The sequence below is a fragment of the Pelophylax lessonae genome, assembly GCF_965119305.1.
Source record: "Pelophylax lessonae genome assembly, chromosome: 3".
NCBI lineage: Eukaryota > Metazoa > Chordata > Amphibia > Anura > Ranidae > Pelophylax > Pelophylax lessonae.
The window spans coordinates 228,880,675-228,902,415 of NC_138770.1; the positions used below are offsets into that span (position 1 = coordinate 228,880,675).

Here is a 21,741-nt window from a genome sequence, read left to right on the forward strand (position 1 = left end):
TTGCCCTGTCTCCAAAGATTCAATTAGTGAGTAGGCTGGCTGGGCTGAGCACTTGGTGGTCCCTTGTGTTTATTGGTCACTGGCTGTTATTGTACCTTGTTGCCTGCTGGCTTTGCCATGGAACAGTTTAACACTCTGGGAATAATTGCGGTTTTTAATTTCTGGGTAGAGTGCAGCACACACTCTTTCCTGCCATACAGCATCGAGGAAACATTTCCGTGCTGATGCTTCTGTTGTAAAGAGCCACATGGAAATTTGATCAGCTCTTTCTTCCCACCTACAGTGATTTTGGTCATCTATGATCATTTAACCCTCTGTTTACTGACCCTCACCTGCTACCAGCTGTCTGAGTTTCATGAGCACTTGAGGCCGTATCTCTTAGCCTGTGCCTGTACATTGTTTATGTATGCTGTGACTGCAACATGTCTGATTTAAGGTATGGAGAAGAGATACCTGCTGTACCGGTACCTAATTGTACTAATTGATCACGGTCTGCCTGGAGCACACCTATTGATGGTGCATACATCTACGGTCTGGAGTCATGCTGTCCTCTACTGTGAGAGTTTCTCTTGTCCATGGAGTCCTCCTTGGCCCAGTCGGGTGGGGGTTAGTCCTCTGCCCCCTCAGCTGAGGTTTTAACTACAGTCATGCGAGGCCACACACATGATCGCCCTCCCTTTCCAACAGATTCTGTTTTTTTTTTCTAATGAGCTCACCCCTGTGTAGTTGACGCCTTCTATTATTCTCAAGTAAAAGGGAGGCAATTTTGGCTCCTAATAATGTGTTGTGTACCACCCTGGGGCAAGTGGATCAGCCTGTCCCCTCTGCGGATACTGCTTTGAAACTTGGGATGTATACGGCCCCTAAGACTGCCAAAACCTGCACCTTCTTTTCCTGCTTTTTATATAGGAACATTGTGCTCTGATAAGGTCTGCTTGCTGGCCTTGTATCTGTTTGGTGTGGATTTTATTCAGAAGTGCCCACTGTATATCTGGCCATGTTATACCTTAACAAGGTGACTACTGTACTGATGGTGGATGTAAGTGTTTTTAACGACCCAGCCAATAAGCAGTTAAAAGCTCTTTCCAGAACTCAGTTCTCATTGACATGTTCCTTCTTGCACCCTATTCTGGCTATGATTTTACATTGGCAAGCTTATGACTGGTCAAAATCTCCTAAAAACAGATCCTGTCATTCTGCTTTTGACCCACTGCTCGCTGAATGCATAGAGAAGATGACTGTGGTGCTAAATTTCAGCTGTGTTGACTTACTGGAAGACTCCTGTCTTTTTTCTTGCATGTGTCTTCTGTCAGTACATATGCGTAGGGCTAAAATGCCAGCTTGTGGTACTGTATTGTTATAATTGTTTGGTCTGCATGGCCTTTCGAGGGACAACTTTCCTTCAGAGGATTACTTGATGCTCTTCTCAAGGATATTACTGGTTGCAAGAGCACTCCTCTTCCCCAACAATATACGTCTAAGGAGCAAACAGTGAAGCTGCTTCCCTCTCTGAGTAATAGGAATCATCCCTTTTGTTTCTCCACTCCATTCCCTTCAGCTTGGAAGCCTTCCAAGCTTGACTCTTCTAACTATAACCATAAAGCCTGGCACTCCAAGTCTGCCAAGTCCTTAAGAGATAAGTTCACTTTAAAAAAAAAAAAAATAATAATAATTCACTTTTTTTTTGCAGGTAAAAAAATGTGCATTTATTATTTTTTGTAGAAGGAGCCTGTAAAGCATTGCACTAGCAATCAGCAGATCACTGATGCCATGCAGGTCTCCTGCACACTGTCAGTGTATCTGCTTGCCTGTACATCCCATACAGGTAAGCTGATACTCCCTGACTGGAAGACTTAATGAACTACCACAGCGCTGTGGTAGCTCGTTGAGAACTACAAGCCAACGGCCGCTAATGATGTTGGAGCTTGTAGTTCATTTAGACACATAGTGACACATGTGTATGAATGACGTGGCTGTGTGGGCAGTGACAGCTAGTACAGGGAACTTCTCCCCATACTGCTGCCCACAGGTAGGGGGGGCAGCGGGGGGCGGCTGCAGCACCGGGAACATGTTACATGTTCCACCCTAAAATCAGGTAAAACATGTAACATGTTCCCAAAAGTAAACTTATCCTTTAAACAAGCCTTCCTCCACTTGAAGGTGTGTTCCCACTTTTTAGTGTGCAGTGACATTATCTAACATTTGCAGATGCTTGAACAGCTTGCATTCTAGAAGCTTGGGTGGGAAAGGTGGTGTCCCAGGGCTACAAATTTAAGATTTGTTTCCTGACCCTTTGTTTTTTTCCTTCTAACCTTCCTGTGTTTCCTCACCAACTGGCAGATCTCCATTAGGTTGCCTCAGGACCTCTGGACCAGGTGTCAAAGCACTAGTCCCTGCTGCAGAACAGTTTCAGTTTTACTGAACAGTTTTACTAACAGAACAGTTTTACTTAGAGGTGCACCGAATGGAAATTTTGGTGCCGAAACCAAAAATTTAGGATGCACTTGGCTGAAACCGAAAATTACAGTTTTTACAAAATATATATATTTCTTATATAGAATTGTATTATTTTCAACTTTTTAATATCATGAATTTAAATGAATATGAATTTGTTGGCCCTTATCGGCACCTTTTAGCACAAGAAAAGCTTAAGAAAAATACATCCCTTTATGCATGTCTTCACACTGGTCTGTTGCACTTCCGATGTGTTGTTAAAAACCTTACTTGCTGCATTTGTGGTCAGTTAAAAAAAGCACTATAAATGCACCTCTCGATTGAAATGCATTGAAAACGCAGCAAGAACGCATCAATAACGCACCTGTGTTAATATTTTGCTGCGGTTTTTGAGTCACATGAGTTATGAAAAACATGGCGTTTTCGCGTTTTCGGCGCCACTATTGGCAAAATGCCGAAAACACTATTTTCGGACTATATGTTTTGGCGCATCTCTAGTTTTACTAAAACCTCTTTCAAAACCCAAAGGGGGCATTCTCCCTATTTTGGACCTCAAATCCTCGAATGTTTACATTTGGGACCAAGAATTACAGATGGAGTCAACCAGATAAGTCATTGCCTGCCATGGAAACTTTCTGGCTTCTGTGGAAATAAAAAATGCTTACTTACATGTGCCCATCTTTCCAGACAACCAGCAATTTTAAGGGATGACTGCTGGACCCTCATTTTCTACCAGTTAGTGTCCCTGCCCTTTAGGCTCTCTTCTGCACTTCCCCCGGGTGTTTAACCTCCTATTTAGGGAATGGTAAGTGAGGGCACTGTCAGACATATCCCTGATTGTCCCAGCATTACAGAGATTGGGATAAATTCTAAACCTTCAGAAATCCTAGCTGGTACTGACTCATTACTTACTAGTATGTGGGTCTAGCGCTGGACATGTCGCAGGCCATAGTGAGAATCTTTAGACTCTCCAGCCTTGGGATTGATTTTTCCTTTCCAGAAGGCAATTGACTCTCCGCTTCTGCATGAGAGTCTTAGGGCTGATGGTAGCATCCTTTGGAATGGTTGTTGTTGCCCACTTTCACTCTAGGCATCTGTAAGACAATATTGTCATTGTGGGACAAATAAGTCCAGTTTCTGGACAAGCTGATTCGGTTGATGACGAGGACCATGCTTTTTTTAGCTTGGCGGCCCAAGAATCTAGTCTACCGATAAACATTTTGGGGCTTTAGGTGTCCTGTTGGAGGGCCATTTCAGCTTGATTCAGTCAAACAGTACCACAGCAATGGTGTATATTAGTCATCCAGGAGGAACCAGAAATATTTCTGCAGAAAGAAAGGTAGAGGGGAGCCTATCCTGGGCAGGACTTTGTGTCAGCTGTGTCTTAGGTGTAGACAATTGGGAGGAAGATTTTCTCATCAAGCAGCATCTGGACCTGGGAAAAGTGGTCTCTATACCCGGAGGTGTTCCAGGATCAGTGTAACAGGTGTTGGATGCTGAATGTGGACCTCCTTGCTTCCAGGTTGAACAACAAACTGTACAGAATTGTATGCAGGTGGACTAAGCTCTGTTGGCTCCACAGGATCAGCGCACCTTGTTTTATGTTTTTTTCAGCGGTGGGAGCCCCTTCTCATTCCCTGGTGTTGACTCCTGGATCTTTTTACTTCCTGATCGCCATGCCTGCAGTGCAGATTATCCTGGTGGCTGCAGGTGCCTGTTTATGCTGGGTGGTGAGTCTGGTGGGGTTCTCTCCCTCTCTGCTGAGGATCGCTTGGTGCTTTGTGCCTGGCGACCAGGTTGTGGTGCCAGCTCGGTGGGGGTTGTCCCTTGCTGTGTTTTACACCTTTTTTGTGGGGTCTCCACAGTGACTCATGGAGTCTTTGGAGCACATCTTCCCACCTGATCTCCTCTCTGAGGCTGCAAGGCCCTCCAGGTCCCAACCATTCATCGATGCACTGATGACGGTCCTGTTGACCTTTTGTGTCCTGGGTGGAGGTGGCTTTTGGGCGACGGGCTAGCAAAAAGCATCCCCCGCCTTCCCCTGCCTCACCTGTCTCATTTGATTCTGAATCTTATTCGACCACCATGGACATGGGTTACCCTGCTTGATCTACAACCACACGCTCAGAATCCTCTGATAGTGAGGATGATTCCTCCGCATCTGCAACCCTGACACGAAAAGGCGCTGGTGGATGCACTGATTGTATCTGCGAGCGAGACCCTAAATATGGAGGACGCAACTGCGACAGAGGCACAGGTTCCCTTTTTGCGCTGACAAGCCATCCAGAGCGGCAAAGGGGTTTCCTTTCCATGCCTATTTTGACAAAATTGTCGCTAAAGAGTGGGGACGACCAAAGTGTCCCCTTGGGGTTCCTGAGTGTTACCCCTATTGGGAGTCCCTTATTAAGAAGTGAACTGTTCCACCAGTGGTGGACCCCCCATTTTCCAGATTGAACAAGGCAACCATGATTCTGTTTGAAGAGTCCCCGGCCTTTAAGGATCCCGCTGCCAGGAAGGTGGAGGCTGTGGCCTGTAATATGTACACTCTGGCTGGTTCGCCACTGAGGCTGGTATTCACCATTGCTCTGACCGAGTGGGCTAAGCTTTTACGCCTTGACCTGGAGGGAGAACAGCCCCCCCCCCCCCGGCCTTTGCTGAGCTGGCGGACTAGCTGGTCCAGGGGTTGCAGTTTATCTGTGATGCCTTTTTTGGATGCGGCTCCCCTAGTGGCTCGGCTTTCCATTTCGGCAGTGGTCCTTCGGCGTGTCTTTTGGCTCAAATGCCGGTCTGTGGACCAGACTTCTAAAAAGGCCTTGACCGATCGACCCTTTCAAGGAGATTGTCCGTTTGAAGCTACCCTTGATGATATTATTCAAGGTCTCACAGGGTGGAAGAGTACCTTTCTTCCGCAGGCTACCAAGAGCAAGGAACCTCATCGTAGACGTGGGGCCTTCTCGGGTCATAGGAAGTTTTTCGTCCCTCAGGGTTGACTGACAAGGGCTCAAAGCCTTTCAGGGCCTCCTCTGGAGGATCCAAATGAACCCGGTCTGGCAAGCTGAGAGCGGGCTTCTCCAGACCCATGGACAAGGCTCCTTCAGCATGAAGGTGCGCCCTCACCCGTATCGGGGGTGGGGGGACGCCTTCGCTGGTTCCTGGATCCGTGGTCTTCCCTGGTAAAAGACAAGTGGGTCCACAAAGTCATTTTGTCTGGCTACAAGATCGAGTTTCGCTCTTGCCCCCAGCACGGTTCTTTCCTTCCAACTTGCGCCTGTCCCCAGACCGCTTACATCGTCTGTTTGGGGTGGTAAAAGACCAGTTACTTCAAGAGGTGATTGTCCCGGTTCCAACTTCGTAAGGTTTTCAGGGTTTTTACTCAAACCTGTTTACAGTTCCCAGGAAGGAAGGCTAGGTGCATCCAATCCTGGACCCCAAGGCGCTGAACTGCTTTGTGTGGGTGCAGAAGTTCAGAATGGTGTCCATTTGCATGGTGGTGACATGCCTGCGTTGGGGATTTTCTTGCCTCTATCAACATCAAGAATGCTTACCTTCACATTCCAATATGTGCCATTTACCAGCGCTTCCTCTGATTTGCCGTGGGAGAGGAGCATTATCAGTTTGTGGCGTTGCCCTTTTGTCTCGCCTCGGGTCTTCACAAAAGTGTTTGCACCGGTGCTAGCTTTGTTACGCCAACAGGGGATTGCGGTACTGGGCTACTTGGACGACCTCCTTCTGCGAGAGCAGATTCTCCTACTGCTCTGGTGGAAAACCTGGGGATCACCATACGAACTCTGCGGGAGTTCGGCTGGATTCTGAATTTTCAGAAGTCTGCTCTGGGTCCGTCCACAAAGCTGGACTATCTGGGTCTGACTCTAGACTTGGCCTTAGCTATAGTACTCCTTCCCCTGGACAAACTCCAGAAATTTTAGGCTGCAATTCGTCTCCTGCTGTCAAGCAGATGGTCGTCCCTCGGACTTGCATGCGGGTGCTCGGCCTGATGGCGTCGACCTTCGAGGCGGTTCTGTTTGTACAGTTCCATATGAGGTCACTGCAACTGGAGATTCTGGCCAAATGGGGCAGTCTCTGGACAGTCAGATCCTGCTCAGTCAGGGAACGAAGAAGTCCCTGATATGGTGGCTTTGTTCTCTAGTTTCTGGCGCTTCGTCTGGGCAAATCCTTCCTCCCATTGTATTGGACAGTGGTCACCACGGATGCCAGCCTGTCTGGCTGGGGAGGCGTCCTCAGCAAACATTCTTCTCAGGGGATCTGGACACTGGAAGAGTCCAGTCTACCGATCAATGTCTTGGATTTCTGAGCGATCAGACTGTGTCTGGACCATTGGATGGATCGTCTTCAGGGATACCCAGTGCACATTCAATTGGACAATGCCATGGCAGTGGCTTATGTCAATTACCAGGGGGCACAAGAAGTGTCCTGGCGGCTCTGGAGGTAGCCAGCATTCTAAGGGGGACAGAACAGTTTGTTCCAGACCTCTCCGCTGTACACGTTCCCGGGGAAGAAAACTGGCAGGCGGATTACCTCCAAGGGGAGTGGTCCCTTCATACGGAGGTGTTTCATCAGTTGTGTCTCCGGTGGGACATCCCGAGGTAGATCTGTTGGCATTTTGGCTCAACAGAAAGGTGCAGAGGTTTGTGGCTCGGTCCCGGGATCCTCTGGCGGACGCCACAGACGCGCTGGTGGCCCCGTGGGGTCAGTATCGTCTGATTTACGCCTTCCTTCCTCTCAAGCTTCTGCCAAGACTTCTACGCAGGATCGAGGCAGAAGGAATTCCGGTCATTGTAGTGGCTCCAGTGTGGCCTCGCCGAATTGGTATGCCGTTCTGGTGTGGCTGGTCGCCCATGCTCCTTAGAAGCTTCCTGTCAGGGAGGATCTGCTATGCCAAGGACCAATCTTCCATCCTGCTTTACGGTCGCTGGCTTTGACGGCTTGGGTGTTGAACTCAAGGTGCTAAAGGATAGCGGTTTATCTGAGTCGGTGATTCCTACGCTGTTAAAAGCTGGGAAATCTACCTCTAGGAAGATCTACCAGTGTCCTCTCTTGCTAAATAAAGAATTTACAAAAAAAAGAGCATGTGGCTCCCTATGAAAGATGAATGCGGCCAAGTACAGGGATATCCTGGACAAAAACCTTCTCCAGAGTGCTCTGGACCTCAGACTGGGCCGAAGGTTTACCTTCCAACAAGACAATGACCCTAAGCACACAGCTAAAATAACGAAGGAGTGGCTTCACAACAACTCCGTGACTGTTCTTGAATGGCCCAGCCAGAGCCCTGACTTAAACCCAATTGAGCATCTCTGAAGAGACCTAAAAATGGCTGTCCACCAACGTTTACCATCCAACCTGACAGAACTGGAGAGGATATGCAAGGAGGAATGGCAGAGGATCCCCCAAATCCAGGTGTGTCTTTCCCAAAAAGACTCCTGGCTGTATTAGATCAAAAGGGGGCTTCTACTAAATACTGAGCAAAGGGTCTGAATACTTAGGACCATGTGATATTTCAGTTTTTCTTTTTTAATAAATCTGCAACAATGTCAACAATTCTGTGTTTTTCTGTCAGTATGGGGTGCTATGTGTACATTCATGAGGAAGAAGAATGAACTTAAATGATTTTAGCAAATGGCTGCAATATAACAAAGAGTGAAAAATTTAAGGGGGTCTGAATACTTTCCGTACCCACTGTGTGTGTATATATATATATATATATATATATATATATATATATATATATATATATATTCTGCAATATTTACATTTTTGGTAAACTCTTTCAGTTAATCCAAGCTCTGCATGCTGAGATGACATGCACTGCATTGATGTATTCACACAATTTTACACAATGCTTTCACACAATTTACAATGGGTCAGAGATGACAGTTGCTCTTTAAAAATTATGATTTCAATTAAGTCTTTTTACTAGTGATTTAAATCATGATTTAAATCAAATCCACCCTGCCCTTAATATTTATGTTCTTTGTAAACTTGGGGTCAATTATTTTATATGTCTTAGCCTTAAAAAGCATGTTTAGACAAGAATATACAATATCTCACAAAAATACGAGGGGTGTACTCACTTTTGTGAGATACTGTATATAACAACACATTTCTCTTAAAAATGGAATTATTGCAGGACTATTGCTTAAATCAAGCAAACTGAATAGTAGACTGTTGGAATACCTACCTGTGAAGTTTTTTTTTACTGCCAAAAGATTCAGCCAGTCCTGTCATTCATTCACTCCTGCTACACTCCATAGACACACAGGTGCACTTTATGCTGTTTTAGCTTTAGAGCATCTTGTGTTCTCTTGTCTAGTTATTGGACAGTGACCTAGTTATGTGATGATGCTGACTTTCAAATGAGCAGACAGGTGGCACAGGAAGCTGCAGCACTGAAACAAAGTGATGTTGTCATCTGCCAACTGTGTACTGTAGCATGGGAAACGCTATATGCAAAAAGAAAATCTATATCTGTATCATGTGCATCAGCATATTTTTTTATGTTCCAAGCTGTAAAAGTGAGACTTAAGTTGAAGTAAAATAGTAGAGCATTACTTACTTATGCAGACTGCTTTGTGCATCGCTGTGAGCTTGTGGGTGGTAAATGCCTTGTTAACTTCTGCGTTGTATTGCAGCTGCACATATGAACAGAGCACATGGTGCAGGACCACCTTTCAATGCACCTAATCCAGAGTTAAAGCGCCCACCTCTCCTTCCACAACCTCTGGTCACACTCGTTTCTGAACTTTGTCGTATCTGCTCCTTTGTTGGAATGCCTTCGCCGGAGTTTTCACTAATGCGAACACCACAGGTAAACTAGAAAACTATAAAATATATAGTGTCTGTCAACCACATTACTGTCACTATTGCTGATCAGTGTATTAAAAATACTGAATATGATGCATTCAATATTAAAGTGAATCAAAAGCCAAGAATGATTCCCCCCCCCCCCCTTTTGCTGTCTTGGTACCGTTTGGAAGTAGGTATGAGCATGTGGCCATATTTGGTCAATAAGGTCATGAGCATCCCCACCCCTTCATGTATATGCATTTGCTTGACAGGAATTCCCCTGGCCTCAGTTGATTGGGTAGTAGTGAGAGGGAGTGGTAGATTACTTCTGGGTTCAGTCCAAACCCATGTTCAGACCAAACCTAAGCTCATCTATATTGATTAGATATACTTTCACTGCTTCTCCTGGAGATACAACAGCAAATGAAGAAAATCCTTTCAATGTGAGAGGTGTTCCAATGTGAGATTCCTCTTAGTTGTTAATGGAAAATATTTTTTCAATACAAGATTTCCCTGACATCTTGTTCTGATCCCAGTTATAAAAGTTTGAAATTCATGTCACTTTTTGTCTAGGAGCAGTAGCTATCAGGACTAGAAAGGGTGAATATTTTCCAGTGGGGAAACAGGCAGGAGTCCGACCCTTCCATGCTAAATTTAAAAAAGTTCTAGTTATAGATGCACTTGCATATATTTTAATTATGGTCATAGTACCAAAGGTTCAAAACCTTCAAATCCAACTCTTAGCAAAAAAAAAACAAAATTTAGCTTTGGGTCCCCCTGCATTACATGTTTTAAAGCTTGTTGGGTCAAGAGAGTTGCTGTAGGGGTTGAATTACCTCGCTACACTAACAGTGTAGGGCTAGTAATGCTGTGTTGTATGTGATGAAGGCAGGAATGTGACCTTGGCCGGTAGCAGCTTACAGAGACTGCAGCAGGCTGGTTGCACAGAATGATGGAACTTGCTGGAGTGAGGATAAGATGAGTAATGCAGCCATTTTTGTAAACCCTCGGAAAGTATATCATATTTACTTGTTTTGTGTTTTTTTTTTTTTTTTTTTAATATCTTTTCACCTCCTGTTTTCCATGCGTAAGCAAATTATGTCATACTGTACATGAGTTTTCGGGAGGGTTAGAGGGTTTTTCTCAGCTAAGCACACACTCCTGCATGCATCCCCGAGCTGAGGGCAGATGGATTCCAGGAAGTAAATGCTACATGAATCCCCTGCCTTTATTTAAAGTAGTTCTAAAGGCAGGAGGTTTTTTTTTTATCTTAATTAATTCTTTGTATTAAGATAAAAAACCTTCTGTGCAGCAGCCCCCCCTAATACTTGAGCCCCCCTCTTGATCCAGTGATGTTGCATGAGAGTCTCGGCTGTCTGGGACTCTCCCTCCTTATTGACTTAGACAGCAGCAGGCACCATTGGCTCCTGCTGCTGTCAATCAAAGTAAAAAAGCCAATGAGAAGGGAGGGTGGGGGGCGAGCTGCAGCTCCGTGTCTGAATGGAGACACAGAGTGCGGCTTGGCTTGGGTTTCCCCATAGTAAGCTGCTTGCTGTGGGGGCACCTGACAGGAGGGAGGGGCCAGGAGTGCCAACGAGGGACCTGAGGGGGAGGATCTGGGCTGCTCTTTGCAAAACCACTTCACAGAGCAGGTAAGTATAACATGTTATTTTTAAACAAAAAAACAAGATTTTAATCTCACTTTAAGATAGCCACGACCAGAAATGCTAGTGGGTGTTTTTCAAAGTGATTTCTCTGCTAAATAATGCATGGAGACGTGGAGGGATGACTTGCTTAGAATATTAAAAAATAAATATTGTTTTTGGTTTGTGGTTGTCAAATGTTCAGTTTTTCTGCTTTAATAAACAGTTAATCCTTGCAGTGTGTAGGACTCCATTTTTTTTGTTATGACCAGAGTAATGCAGGGTACGCGTTATAATTTCTTTTTCATTCATTGATGAACACAGCTCCTGATCTTCTTAACCATTGGGTTATATTGGCCCCTACAGGTGTAGGACACTAAAAAAAAAATTCTGGCTACGCCTATGATCAGTCCCAGGGGATATAGTCCCTCTCTCTACTATAGGTACTCAGTTTTTTCTGCCTAGTCAGGAGTAAGGACCTAGTTCCTTGCTTTGATCTCTGGTCCTGCCAATTTTTTCTTTTTAGATAGAATTTTTTTTCTCCTGGATTTTTTACGGTGAGATCTACAATCAACTGCCGGACTGGGCGACGGGCTGGATAATCTAGATCCAGTGGTCACCCCAGTCTGGCCAGCGAGCATGCACAGACCTTAGCTCTGCACTAGGTCGGCCTCTTTATAGCTCCACCAGACGCGGGCTGGCCTGCGAGTTAAACGTGTCGCGAGGTCGCGTGCGACCAGGTCTCGGTTCGAGTCACAGTGTTCCACCTGGCCGACAGCCCCCCATTTCGATGGAGAGGAGGTTCTCTCTGAAGCGGTGCCCGTCTGCTTCCTGGTATGATAGGGAACTGTCTCCCCTCTCCCCCTTGAGGGTTTTGGGGTGGATGTGGGCCCCTCCATGGGACGGTCGTACTCTAGTTCCCCTTCTTCCCATTAGGCACCCCCCTCATCGGACTGGTGGTCCCTGTGGGCCATCTCGCCTCCCCATTGGCCCGCTACTTCACTGATGCTGGGGCTGTGGGGGGACCTGATTCACCGCCTAGGGTGGGGGCAGGGTGCTGTGCTGGCGATGGGGGAAAGGGGTTGCGCTGCCAGCGACTGGGTGATCAACTGTGAGGGGGAGGGCTGTACTTGGTAGGGACTCCTGCCAGGGCCCCCCCCCCTTCCTGCCTGTGCCATTTTCTGAAGCCTAGGGATCCCTCCTGGGTCCCTGGGAGCCTCGGGTGCTGCACAGAGCCACCATTTTTTCGTAGCCTGTCTGCTAAATGCATGGCGGCCATGTTTGTGTAGTCCGGCGGCCATTTTTTGGTGGTTTGCCATTGAAAATAGCAGCGGCAGTGACAGTGAAGCCCTCTGGGCAGCGATTTTGTTGATTTTTGGCCATTCGTGCAGTGCAAATTTTCCTGGTAGCTGCAGTGCCTGGTTTCTGCAGGCTGGTGAGTCTGGTGGTGTCCCCTTTCTCTCCCTACTGAGGATCGATTGGTGCTCTGTGGCTGGCAACCGTGTGGGCTGCCTGAGCGGTGGGGGTTGTCCCCCTGGTGACTCATGGAGTCTTTGGAGCACATCTCCCCACCCGATCCCCTCTCTAAGGCTGGGGGCCCTCCAGGTCCCATCCTTTAATGCACTGATGGCGGTCCTGGAGCCCTTGATGTCCCGGGTGGAGGTGGCTTTTGGGTGAAGGGTTGGCAAAAAGCACCCCCCTCGCCTTCCCCTGCCTCATCTGCCTCATCAGATCCTGAATCTGATTCGGCCACCACAGACTTTGGTCACCCTGCTGGGTCTGCGACCACGTGCCCTGAATCCTCAGATAGTGAGGAGGATTCCTCTACTTCTGCAACCGCTGTTGTGCGTTTTGGTATAAAATTTGACTATTTTTAATTTATTACTAAAAGGCGATGTCTGAACTATCAATAGAATTATGACGCAGTGCCTCCAGCCGATTACGGCAAATAATTTAATATCTAAGAAAAAACCCAATTAATTTTGTTCAGACACTCATAGTATACCACGCAATTTTCCCAAGTTCTTTTTTTTATATCAGTTAATTTCTTTTTAAAAGCATATACCAATCTTAGTGAAACAGTCTACAGTAGGGAATATATATATAAGAATATTTATTCGCAAGACATATTTTCACCATAAATGATCATACTTGAGTGACACAAAGAGATAACCTTACATAAAATACCAACTTAAAACGATAAATGCAATGTGATATTTAGCTAAACGATGAAAGTAAAATAAAACAAGATTATGTTTTTCCCAGGTGTAGTATGAACCATACATTAATATTCTATATAATCAGACCACAATAGTCTGCGAATCACATGGCCGAAAGTCATTCCACTGCAGATGAAGTGAGAATAAGCCATGCAAAACGGAAGACGTAAAATCGCAAATAATGCGCTTAATCTGATATTAAAAATGTCATAAAAACAAAAATCATCTCTTTAGAGAAAAATCTACATATGGTTTATACGGCTGGGATTGTACTTTCGTTACCCTTTAAATACGAAATATAAAACATTTAAGGAAGTACATAAACAATATTGAATAATAATCAAATAACAGCAAGGCATAATTACCATATTTAAAATGGCCGCTTAGCTTAGAATAGTAGTTACCAGGTTCCTTAAGATGGCTGCATTTCCAAGATGGTGGCCAATTAGGGAGGAGTTTCGCCTGGCGTCCCTCAAAGGTTCAGATACATGGCAGATTGAAATGGAGTCGTCTGTGTAGATGAGTTTGTGCATGGCTGTTAGTAGTGTGTATGTTGTAAGTGTGATGTATCTTGTATCTTGTGTCTGTTGTGTTGCATCCCCTCTTACATCTCTGGTTTCTTCTTATTTTGTGTTGAACAAAAGGGCAGTAAAAATTATCATAAGCCAAACCCAGTGGGAGGAACATTATTCCTATTGGTTGGAACATCTTATTCATTAACTGGTGATGTCATAGGGTGACACCTCTTGGATAACCAGTATATTAAAATGAATTAAAAATTTCTCCATTTAAGACTATTATAAAAAAAAACATAAAATGTAATCATGCTCTCATCTATGACGTCCATTTAATCCACCAGGTATCTGAATAAAGATTAATCTTGGTAACACTATTCTAATATTTAATATATCTTATGTAATATATATATTGGATTTTACTTTTTAACCCAAGACTTCAATTAGTAGCAGTAAGAATTGTATAGATACATATACAGTTATATATATTGATACACAACAGCTTGTATATGTAACTTTTTCTATACATGGTTTGTTTCCAATTAGAGTATTATCCATTTAAGGGATTACTATGTTAACAACAGTACATTTATGATTTGGACTGGATGATAAAATATGGGCGAAATTTCTGACCATTTGACACTACTATATGATAGAATATAATGTACTTCTCAGTAGGAGGTTGTCATAACATCATAGTTCCATAACACCTTTTGTATATGATGGGGCAGAGATATCAATTTATGATTTTCTGAAATTCATTTTGAGATTTGCAGTTCTCATCAATCTAAGTGACAATGTTTATGTGACTCCGTGTAGATTTCAACAACTTTATCCCCCTGTTTGTGTTTAGGTAAATAAATGACAGATTCTCGTCTTTGTCCAGACAGTTTTGTTTGTCTTCTCAGGGTGGAAACAATAGTTTACTTGCATTGGGTATGGTTGAACACAGGTGTTATCCTGAAATTTAGTTTCGCCCATTGTGTGAGTCATGGCCTGAACATAAAGTTTTGCGATCTTTCTGGTTTCTCTTATTCAAAGTTTAACCAACACAATTTCCTTTCGGGAGCAGATGACACAGCTTCTTATCTCAAAGTACAGGCAAACAAAACCATGTCAAACAATGGACGCAATGTGTGTTTCAAACTGAAAGAGTTTTGACTCAATATGTAGCAAGGTCAATGGAGGCCTCAAAGTTCACAATTCTTGACCTGTAATAATAAAAATGTATTTCTATTTCGCACTGAAAGTTTAACAAATCCCCCCTCTTGGAAAAATTGTGAAAATTGCCGTAGCCGTTTGAAACATTTTTCCAAGGCAGAACTTTTGAAGAAATAGGGCTTAAATCGGACTTTGACAGCTTTGTAGATAGGTATGGAATAGTTGAATGGGGTGTAGACACCTGCAAGTAGGTGTAGTGACTTCAGTAAACAAGCATGGTGACTCCGAGTGAGGTGTGGATCCAAGGGTTATCATCTGTTGGCCAGTGGAATGTGGATTTCTCCGGGCACTTTTGCCTTTGGCTGTCTTGACGGGTTCGTCTTGGTAGACTGGCCATCAGGGGTATCTGGGGGTCCTTCACACTGTACCCCCCTTTGGGTGTCTCAGACACATCAGACTCTCGGTTTCCTGCTTACTTCCTGGGTCTCTTAGTCCTATAAAGGGAAATGGATTCCATGAGAAAATGATACATACAGTTTTCAGCCATAACTTTTAGTTGGGATTTCAATGTAAGGTTAGTATCCTGAGCTTCCTCAGAGTCCTCCTTTTATTCCATCGTGTGATCAGCCTTTTATCTGACCACCATGGACGGTGAGACTATATATGCAACCTTTCCCAGGGGAGACTGACTTCTGGGGCTCATTAACATGGGGACGTATTCATCACCATGGATACTACACATTGAACAATTGAACAGTGATATACTATTTTGTTAGAATTTACCTTCTACTTGGGAGGAAAAAAAAATATAATATCCCCCCTTTGGGGCATCAATGCAATTCATGGTAGGCAACAAAACTACCTGACATTGAGGATTCTTCTTGGTTACCGTAATACCACCTTTAACCTCTTGACTTCATTACGTCATTAGGGTTTGATCCTCCTTGTATCACCGCCATTGGCGATTTTTCGAAATGTGCCCGCTTTGAGCGACCTGTTTGAGTCAGAGGGATGAAGTGACCACTGAAAAATAGGAGAGTAGTTATTATCTAACAACCAAGATCCCCCTGACAGGGATTTTCAGGATCCTCAATACTGTGACCTGGGGATAAAATGGTGTTAGAACCTCTGTCTCCTATGCATCCATTCAGTGTGTCCCTCTGATCCCTTGCTATTTGGGCATTTAAGGATTTTGTGGCCTTTGGCTGGCCACAAGATTTGTTCCTAAAAAGGAATTATTTTAGTTCGGGCTACAGTGCCCTGAGTGAATCAAGTGATCATCCGATCCACCTTGGCATCTACTCTGCTGAACAATCTTTTCTGAAATAGAATTATTGGCTTTTTTTTTTTTTTTATTTATATATATTTGGCTCCGCCTCCTGCGGTGCCTATGTCTCTCGGGTACAGACAGATGGGACAGATCCCTATCAGAACCATTTGCTCGGTTCTGGCGGGGTCTGGGCCTTAATGTCTGTTCATCTTCCCGAGGGTTTTGAGGAGCCCTAAGATGGGGCAAATCCCTATTTATTTGTGGGGTCCCCCCTTTTGTTGAGGATATTTGGCATAGCGAGGATTTCCATCCTCAAGGGTGAATTGGCTCTTTGGGGATGCTCCCTGGAGATTCTTTTAAACCTTGGGCTCTGTCCCCTTGGAAAGAAATCCTAAAATGGCCTCTGTTCCCCCCTCCTTATTGGTGGGGTGTCCGGTGTCCTCCTTGAGGTATCCGGTATAAAATCTTGCTCCTTTTTATTTATTTATTTATTTATTATTATATATTTTTTTTTTTTTTAGTGTTAAGGTTGAGGAGAAAGGTGTGTTTCTGCCACAATTTTGGTGACAGGCTCACGCCTTTCTTTGTTCACTGGTCTGTTGGATGGAGTGCAAATTGTCGCTCTCTTTTGCCAACCATTCCAGTGAACACCCCAACTTGTAGTCCCTGGCCAAACTTATTTTTATGTACCTGGCCGATGCCTCAAAGCACAGGGTTTTAAATTCTGGATAGTTGTACTCAGGCTCCTCCATGGAAGGGTGTTAGGCACTTTTGAGTACAGTACAGCAAAAATTTAGTGGGCTTTGGTGCTGTGTACATTTTAAATTATATATAGCAGCTCTAGCAGCGTTAAGGGTTTTTTTTTTTTTTTTTTTTTGTGTGGGCCGACTTTTAAATTACATCCTTGAGGAACAACACAGGCTGTTTTTGTAGGCCTCAAGATTAGTAATGTCTAAGGACCCTTTCTTAATAAAAATCGGGACAGTACTCTTTTTAAAACAAACTTTTTAAATTATAGAGGTGTATGGTATCTTTTTAGGGGTGCTAGTCTTTTTGCGGTGACCTGATATGACTCATACCTAGTTATGCATGGCTGCCCAATTTCTGCCCTCCTATCTTAGGAATATGACTGGGGTAGGACGTGGACTCTTTGCCTGACTCTCCCCCCCTTGTCTGGGTCATAACCATCAGACTGGGAGTCATATCTGGGTCTAATTAATTACTTCATTTTATTTATAATGCAGGACTGATAAGCAGTACCCTTTTGTATGGACACCATAACCTTTTTGAATTTTCCTATTTATTTATTGATGAATTCCTGTCCTTACTGGAACTGTTACATTTTTATTTTTATTTATTTATTTATTTTAAAATTTTCCACTGCTGGTTACTCGGCAACTTAATTTTTAACTACTGGTTACTCGGCAACTTCCGCTATTAAAAAAAAAAACATTTTTCCTTGCTCAAAACTTCCTACTTATTGCATTAATCGTTTACATTGCTCTTTCAAATGGTTGCTTATATTACAGCTTTCTGAATACAACTTCTGCCACAGTTCTACTTTTTCCTACAGTTTCGTGCTACATTCTCTTAACCTATGTGTCCCAATAGAGGTCACTTTCACCTGCTCAAGGAGGTTCCTTTTCTCACTTCTTATTATTTGGAGTGGAGATTAGAACTTTACTAAATTCCTTTTTGCTGAGCCTTATGGTGCAGTTCCTCACAGAGATACAGTAAGATTGGCCATGATTCTAAAAGTATGTGATCACGCTTCCTGACGTCTTTGGGGTTAGAGAAGCTTTTGGTGAGTTCATACATCAGGTTTTCCTCTACCCACGTCTGGTGCCCATTTTTGGCCCGACTTTTTCTGAGGATTTTGGTATGACTCCAACTAGCCTATACATATATCACCATTTTAGACTCAGAGAGGTGTCTCTACATATTCTAGATCTGTGCCGAATCTACTGGGGCTGTGGGATTGACATCTAGCCAGAGTTGGCAGCGTGAACCTTACCTTATGTAGACATTTTAGGGCATTACTATCAATATTCACAATTAAATAATTTAAAAAAAAATTATAAAAAAAAATTCTCTTTTTTTTTTTTTTTTTTTTGCAAAGTTATGAATTATGTCACCATGATCAAAATTATGATTGGTATATGTAAGAAATTAATGATATCTCAGCAGTGCCTCCATTTAATATGTTGTGCGTTTTGGTATAAAATTTGACTATTTTTAATTTATTACTAAAAGGCGATGTCTGAACTATCAATAGAATTATGACGCAGTGCCTCCAGCCGATTACGGCAAATAATTTAATATCTAAGAAAAAACCCAATTAATTTTGTTCAGACACTCATAGTATACCACGCAATTTTCCCAAGTTCTTTTTTTATATCAGTTAATTTCTTTTTAAAAGCATATACCAATCTTAGTGAAACAGTCTACAGTAGGGAATATATATATAAGAATATTTATTCGCAAGACATATTTTCACCATAAATGATCATACTTGAGTGACACAAAGAGATAACCTTACATAAAATACCAACTTAAAACGATAAATGCAATGTGATATTTAGCTAAACGATGAAAGTAAAATAAAACAAGATTATGTTTTTCCCAGGTGTAGTATGAACCATACATTAATATTCTATATAATCAGACCACAATAGTCTGCGAATCACATGGCCGAAAGTCATTCCACTGCAGATGAAGTGAGAATAAGCCATGCAAAACGGAAGACGTAAAATCGCAAATAATGCGCTTAATCTGATATTAAAAATGTCATAAAAACAAAAATCATCTCTTTAGAGAAAAATCTACATATGGTTTATACGGCTGGGATTGTACTTTCGTTACCCTTTAAATACGAAATATAAAACATTTAAGGAAGTACATAAACAATATTGAATAATAATCAAATAACAGCAAGGCATAATTACCATATTTAAAATGGCCGCTTAGCTTAGAATAGTAGTTACCAGGTTCCTTAAGATGGCTGCATTTCCAAGATGGTGGCCAATTAGGGAGGAGTTTCGCCTGGCGTCCCTCAAAGGTTCAGATACATGGCAGATTGAAATGGAGTCGTCTGTGTAGATGAGTTTGTGCATGGCTGTTAGTAGTGTGTATGTTGTAAGTGTGATGTATCTTGTATCTTGTGTCTGTTGTGTTGCATCCCCTCTTACATCTCTGGTTTCTTCTTATTTTGTGTTGAACAAAAGGGCAGTAAAAATTATCATAAGCCAAACCCAGTGGGAGGAACATTATTCCTATTGGTTGGAACATCTTATTCATTAACTGGTGATGTCATAGGGTGACACCTCTTGGATAACCAGTATATTAAAATGAATTAAAAATTTCTCCATTTAAGACTATTATAAAAAAAAAACATAAAATGTAATCATGCTCTCATCTATGACGTCCATTTAATCCACCAGGTATCTGAATAAAGATTAATCTTGGTAACACTATTCTAATATTTAATATATCTTATGTAATATATATATTGGATTTTACTTTTTAACCCAAGACTTCAATTAGTAGCAGTAAGAATTGTATAGATACATATACAGTTATATATATTGATACACAACAGCTTGTATATGTAACTTTTTCTATACATGGTTTGTTTCCAATTAGAGTATTATCCATTTAAGGGATTACTATGTTAACAACAGTACATTTATGATTTGGACTGGATGATAAAATATGGGCGAAATTTCTGACCATTTGACACTACTATATGATAGAATATAATGTACTTCTCAGTAGGAGGTTGTCATAACATCATAGTTCCATAACACCTTTTGTATATGATGGGGCAGAGATATCAATTTATGATTTTCTGAAATTCATTTTGAGATTTGCAGTTCTCATCAATCTAAGTGACAATGTTTATGTGACTCCGTGTAGATTTCAACAACTTTATCCCCCTGTTTGTGTTTAGGTAAATAAATGACAGATTCTCGTCTTTGTCCAGACAGTTTTGTTTGTCTTCTCAGGGTGGAAACAATAGTTTACTTGCATTGGGTATGGTTGAACACAGGTGTTATCCTGAAATTTAGTTTCGCCCATTGTGTGAGTCATGGCCTGAACATAAAGTTTTGCGATCTTTCTGGTTTCTCTTATTCAAAGTTTAACCAACACAATTTCCTTTCGGGAGCAGATGACACAGCTTCTTATCTCAAAGTACAGGCAAACAAAACCATGTCAAACAATGGACGCAATGTGTGTTTCAAACTGAAAGAGTTTTGACTCAATATGTAGCAAGGTCAATGGAGGCCTCAAAGTTCACAATTCTTGACCTGTAATAATAAAAATGTATTTCTATTTCGCACTGAAAGTTTAACACCGCGTACGAAAAGGCGCTGGTGGATGCACTGATTGTAGAGATATGTGAGACCTTAAAGATGGAGGGCTCAGCTGAAGCTGCGGCGGAGGTGCAGGTTCCCTTTGGCATTCACAAGCCATCCAGAGCAGAAAAGGTGTTCCAGATTCCCTCCTATTTGACAGAATTGTCAGTAAATAGTGGGGACAACCAAAGCGTCCCCATGGAGTACCTAAGCGATTTTGCTAGGCGATACCCCTATGAGGAGTCCCTTGTTAAGAAGTGGACAGTTCCACAGTTCCACCAGTGGTGGACCCTCTGGTTTCCAGATTGAACAAGGCAACCATGCTTCCGGTTGAAGAGTCCCGGCCTTTAAGGACCCGGCTGACAGGAAGGCAGAGGCTGTGGTCCGTAATATGTACACCCTGGCTGGTTCGACCATGAAGCCATTTTTCAACACTGCCCTGACACTGACCGAATGGGCTAGGCTTTGCGCCGTGACCTGGAGGGAGAACAGATCCCCCCGCCTTTGCTGAGCTGGCTGCAGTTTATTTGGGATGTCTCTTTTGGATGCGGCTCCCCTAGTGGCTCGGCAGTTGTCCTTCGGCGTGTCTTTTGGCTCAAATGCCAGTCTGCGGACCAGACTTCTAAAAAGGCCTTGACTGATCTTCCCTTTAAAGGAGATTGCCTGTTTAGTGCTACCCTGTTTATTGCAACTCCAGTCCAATCCACTGTGACATGTGTAGTTGTTGCCTTGCTTTTTTCTAGCAGTATTGCACTGACTGCAGTAGTTGCAGTGAGTGCCTTACTGCAGAGGTAGTCCTTCACTGACTCCAGTCCAATCCACTGTGACATGTGTAGCTGTTGCCTTGCTCTTTTTACAGTGGTTGTGCACTGACTGACTGACTGCACACTTCAGTAGTTGCAGTGAGTGCAATAATGCAGAGGTACTCCAGTCCAATCCACTGTTGTGTAGCTGTTGTTGTTGCCTAGCTTTTTTTCTAGCAGTTTTGCACTGACTGCACTGCAGTAGTGAATTAAAACATATTGCAGTGAGTGATTCCACTACTGCAGCATTTTATTATGCATTATTGCACAATCAGATGATGTGAAATGCAAATGCCCTTGCAATTAAAGTTTTCCTATCAGTTGTTATGCAGTTAAGGTGTGAAGAGCGAGAACTTAATGTTAAAAATGTTAATAAATAAAGATTAACATGTTTGTTAAGAGATTTGTGTCGAAATTTGTGTTTTTTTGGCAAAATGTGTGAAAATATCGGCCAATACCGATATGCGTTTGGCGAAATATTGGTATCTGCAACGAAAAACCTATATCGGTCGATCACTAA

General features: G+C 43.0%; 1 protein-coding gene across 3 annotated transcripts in view; it reads left to right on the forward strand.

Moving 5' to 3' along the window:
• XRN1 (5'-3' exoribonuclease 1) overlaps nt 1-21,741 on the forward strand; it is a 223,576-nt gene that overhangs the window by 178,902 nt on the left and 22,933 nt on the right. For all 3 annotated transcript variants that reach the window (XM_082248988.1, XM_082248987.1, XM_082248989.1), the window contains exon 39: nt 9,102-9,277. In XM_082248988.1, coding sequence (XP_082105114.1) covers nt 9,102-9,277 — 176 coding nt within the window. The remainder of the gene's footprint in view (nt 1-9,101; nt 9,278-21,741) is intronic.